Raw genomic sequence first — 4007 nt, 5'->3', positions numbered from 1 at the left:
TAATTTTTACTTTTAATTTTAATTAATATAAAGTAAATAATAACATGAAATAAAATAGATAAATAATAATTAGTATTTCTTTTTCTTTTGTTCTTTCACGTTCAAAGAGAGTTAACCTTAGTTTTTATATTATAGATTGTAATGCACTTAATAATTTTTATTTAATTAAAATAATGCACCAAAGAATATAGACTAATAACATACAAAAAGGAGACAAATTTACTTACTAGCTTTCTAACTATGCGAAGAGCCGTTACAAATTCATCCAAGCTAGTCATTAACTTTCCTATGGGAACGATGTTATTACTGTGAGTGAAATACTGTTCAGAACATAACATTATGCAATACATCATTTGATAGATGAATACCTTGACTTTCTATTGGTTATAGGTAATATATAATGAAACGTAAGAGAGAATTATCAACGAATTGTGAAAGAAAGGATGTGGCAGGAGGGGTCTGATTTTCTATTCGATAGCTCTGTAACCAAACAAAATGGAAGGCTATAAAAATTATGGTTTGTCTGAGCAATAACAATTTTATGGAGAGTAATTTACATTTAATTTAGTACTTTTTCGAGGGGTGGTGAATAAATAGGGATAATGACATGCTAAGAGAAAGTGTGTCATGTTGGTCACACTAGTGAAAATTCAGGATTCTTTTTAATATTAAGAACTTAGAACTTGTATACTATTAAAATATGGATTATTAGCTAAGATTTTATGCTATTCTAATTGGTATAACATAAACAAAAAATAGTTTAATAAAATTTTGAATGTAAGACACTAAAACCTTGTGTCATGCACAATAAATTATTCCTGTGGCAATAGGGGATCCTATCTTAGTTTGTTACTTTAAAAATTAGTCCAAAGTGTTATGGAAAACAAAAAATACATAAATAATTTTGTACATTATTATTTGAATGACCATTTACATTTAAATTAAATCCATACATTCAATCCTTAGAGTTCCCAAAACCTTCTTGATTCGTGAATGTCAATATTTTTGAAAATCCAAATTTAGATAATTTGAATGATTTCTTACATATCCATGACAATTTTCATGTAAAACAATGGATTTAGCCCAAAGAACTTCTCCAAAACCCCTTTGACCTCCATATGGGAACTCAAGTTTTGAAAATGTTCTAAATATGTTTTCATACTCTCATTTTTAACAGTTCTATATATTTTATTACCAGTTTTCAAGAAATTTGTTCAATACAACTTGAGGTCCCCAAATCTTGACCATACCTCACTGGAGCATCTACATGAGTCTTTTTTTTTAAAAAAAAAGTTGCTTTGCTTAAATTTTTGGGGCCAGAAATGTGAAATCAGGCTTCCAATCTATTGCAATGTTGTTTAAATGTGTCTTTAAGATGTATTATTTTGTTTGTTTTTAGTGTTTATGTAAGCATTATGTATTGTTGTAATTATAAAACTCTGTAAATATACACATGATATTTTGTAATACTTTCTATAATAATTGTTCTTTTTTCATTTCTACCTACACAAATATAGAATATAGCCAACCACACTTGATGGTAGTTAAACCACAGTGTAACTAAATACAAAACTATAACCTTGTATGAACTTCTGTAAATTAAAAAATAATTTTCATATCTTTATTTCATTTGCTTAATAAAGGTATACAAGTAAGTAAGTATAATTGTTGAACTTACTTTAAAACATGTTCACTTTTTTGTAAGCATTATCTGTGTTTAATTATTCTGGGCAAAAAAAGAAAAGAAAAAGTAGACTGCAGAAGTATATACAGGCTAACATGGCCAGGTGGTTAGGGCACTTGACTCACAATCTGCTGGTTGCAGGTTTGGATCCTGTCAGTGAACATACTTGATCTTTCAGCTATGGGGATGTTATAAAGTCATGGTCAATCCCAATATTCATTGATAAAAGTAGCCCAAGAGTTGGCAGCTGCATTCCTTTTAGTTTATCACTTCAAAAGCTAGGTACAGCTAATTCTAGTAGTTTTACACAAGCTTAAGCACAGAACAGAATATATTAATCTGTTTCAGAACAGGGCTACCATTTTTTTTGGAATGATCAGTCTTGTCAGTTTTTTTGTTTTGTTTAAAGGCAAGGCTGCAACTATTGGTTCCCGTCCATTTGGCTGTAATTTTGCAACAGTTGCCATCCTAAGTGTTTCTGATGATGTGCCTCTTTATACATTCACTATGGAGCTTTATCACTCCCTCACTACTATTGGTATGTATTGCAGTGTTTTTCATTTCACTGAAAAAACCCATTTCTGCTCATTTTTCTTTAGCAATATTGTTTTGAATACTTATTTTAAATGTATAATTTTATGATTTTATTGACAAGAATAACTAGATATAATAAGATTGTTAAATAAAAGTAAAATGGGCAAAGTTTTAACTTAGAGTTTAGTGGTGTAAATTTTACTATAACATTGAAGACTTAGTATGTGTAACAGTATTTTAAGCTTAGGTATATTTCAACTTACTGGTAAATCATAAAACAGGTTAAATACATTGTTTTTATTAAATAAATACAATCTAAAAACTAGTTTATTGTTCTTCATGTTTTAAGGAGTAACTTGTTTACTTGAACTTAGATCCATTAATTTAAACTCATCCTATAGTTATAGGTAGGTTATAATATAAATCAGGCTAAATATATTGTATTATTAACATTACGTGTACATCAAAGACTAGTTATTGTCACTTCTAGTAAAGTTCTATTTCTAAGTTCTATATTATTAAAGATAAACTTTATTACTTTAGTGTGAAGATAAACTAGTAATAAAAAAAATTATAATATAATTGGTTCTTAAACATTAGGCTTAACAGTAACAGTGTTGACAATAGGTTACTAGTATTTGATATTGAGTATTTATATTTTCAGGCTATAAGTATAAATACAATGGTTAAGACTAGTGTAGGAGTTAAGTGTTCACAGTTTTTTAGATGTTATGGGTGCAATGAGTGGGTTTTATTAAACTTTTACATTCAAGGAATACTTCAGTTAACAATGACTTTCAGGAAGTTAGAGTACTATTAGAGCTAAAACTCAAACTATTAGATCTAATTGTAATGAGCCTATTCTATTGAGCAACAAATTTCAGCCCTTGGCTTCTGCAGATGAGGATCTATTGGAGGTAAGGGAAACAAAAGGGTCAGAGAAGGATTTGAATGATAACGAGGTTATAGTTATAGGTGATTCCTTGACAGTTCATGTGGATAGAATAGTCTGTGAGGTAAATAGGGAGAAAATAATCGGATTATGCTACCCAGGGGCACAGGTGGAGGATATAACTGAGAGAGTAGGAGATATAGTAAAGAGTTGCAGTTTTTGTGGTGCATTTAGTGGCTAATGATGTAGGGAAAGGTAGTTTAGAGGAGCTAATTGATAAGTACTAGAGGTTGATAAAAACACTTAAAGCAAAAGACCTTAATTTTGTTAGGGATACTGCTGAGAATTAACGGTGGGTATGATGTTGTAAGTAGATCACTGGGGCTAAATGCTAGGCTTAAGTTAGTATGTAAGGATGAGTAGATTGGCTGGTTAGACTTGTGGAATAAGTTCATTGGAAGAAGGGAGCTTTTTGGAATAGATGGTTTACATTTAAATAAGATAGGGGCTGGCTTGTTTACTACAGCTATTAACTCGGTTGTAAGGGAAGTTTTAAACTAGGACTAGACAGTGGTGAGGGCCAGGATAAACTAAATTCAAAAAGAATAAGAGGCAGAGAACAGTCTGGCATAGGAAATTAGTATAGAAATAGTTATAAGAGTGAGCTTAATTGTTACTATTGTAATGCTAGAAGTTCATATATAAGAAATAAAATAGATGACTTTAGACCACTGGTGGGAATGAAAGATTTTGATACAATTGGAATAACTGAAACGTAAACCAACGTAGATGATTTTGATGACAGAAATGTTTTTGAAATACAGGGTTATAGGCTATTTAATAGGGATAGAGTATTAAAGAGGGGAAGGAATGGCTTTATATGTAAAATGTGAGTTA

General features: G+C 30.2%; 1 protein-coding gene across 2 annotated transcripts in view; it reads left to right on the top strand.

Moving 5' to 3' along the window:
* The window catches only part of LOC111083005 (neuropathy target esterase sws-like), an 83031-nt gene that overhangs the window by 32448 nt on the left and 46576 nt on the right, over positions 1-4007 (top strand). For both annotated transcript variants that reach the window (XM_022384275.1, XM_022384274.1), the window contains exon 11: positions 2094-2222. In XM_022384275.1, coding sequence (XP_022239983.1) covers positions 2094-2222 — 129 coding nt within the window. The remainder of the gene's footprint in view (positions 1-2093; positions 2223-4007) is intronic.

Source organism: Limulus polyphemus, unplaced genomic scaffold, assembly GCF_000517525.1.
Source record: "Limulus polyphemus unplaced genomic scaffold, Limulus_polyphemus-2.1.2 Scaffold419, whole genome shotgun sequence".
Classification (NCBI taxonomy): domain Eukaryota; kingdom Metazoa; phylum Arthropoda; class Merostomata; order Xiphosura; family Limulidae; genus Limulus; species Limulus polyphemus.
This window is presented reverse-complemented; position numbering and strand designations above follow the sequence as displayed.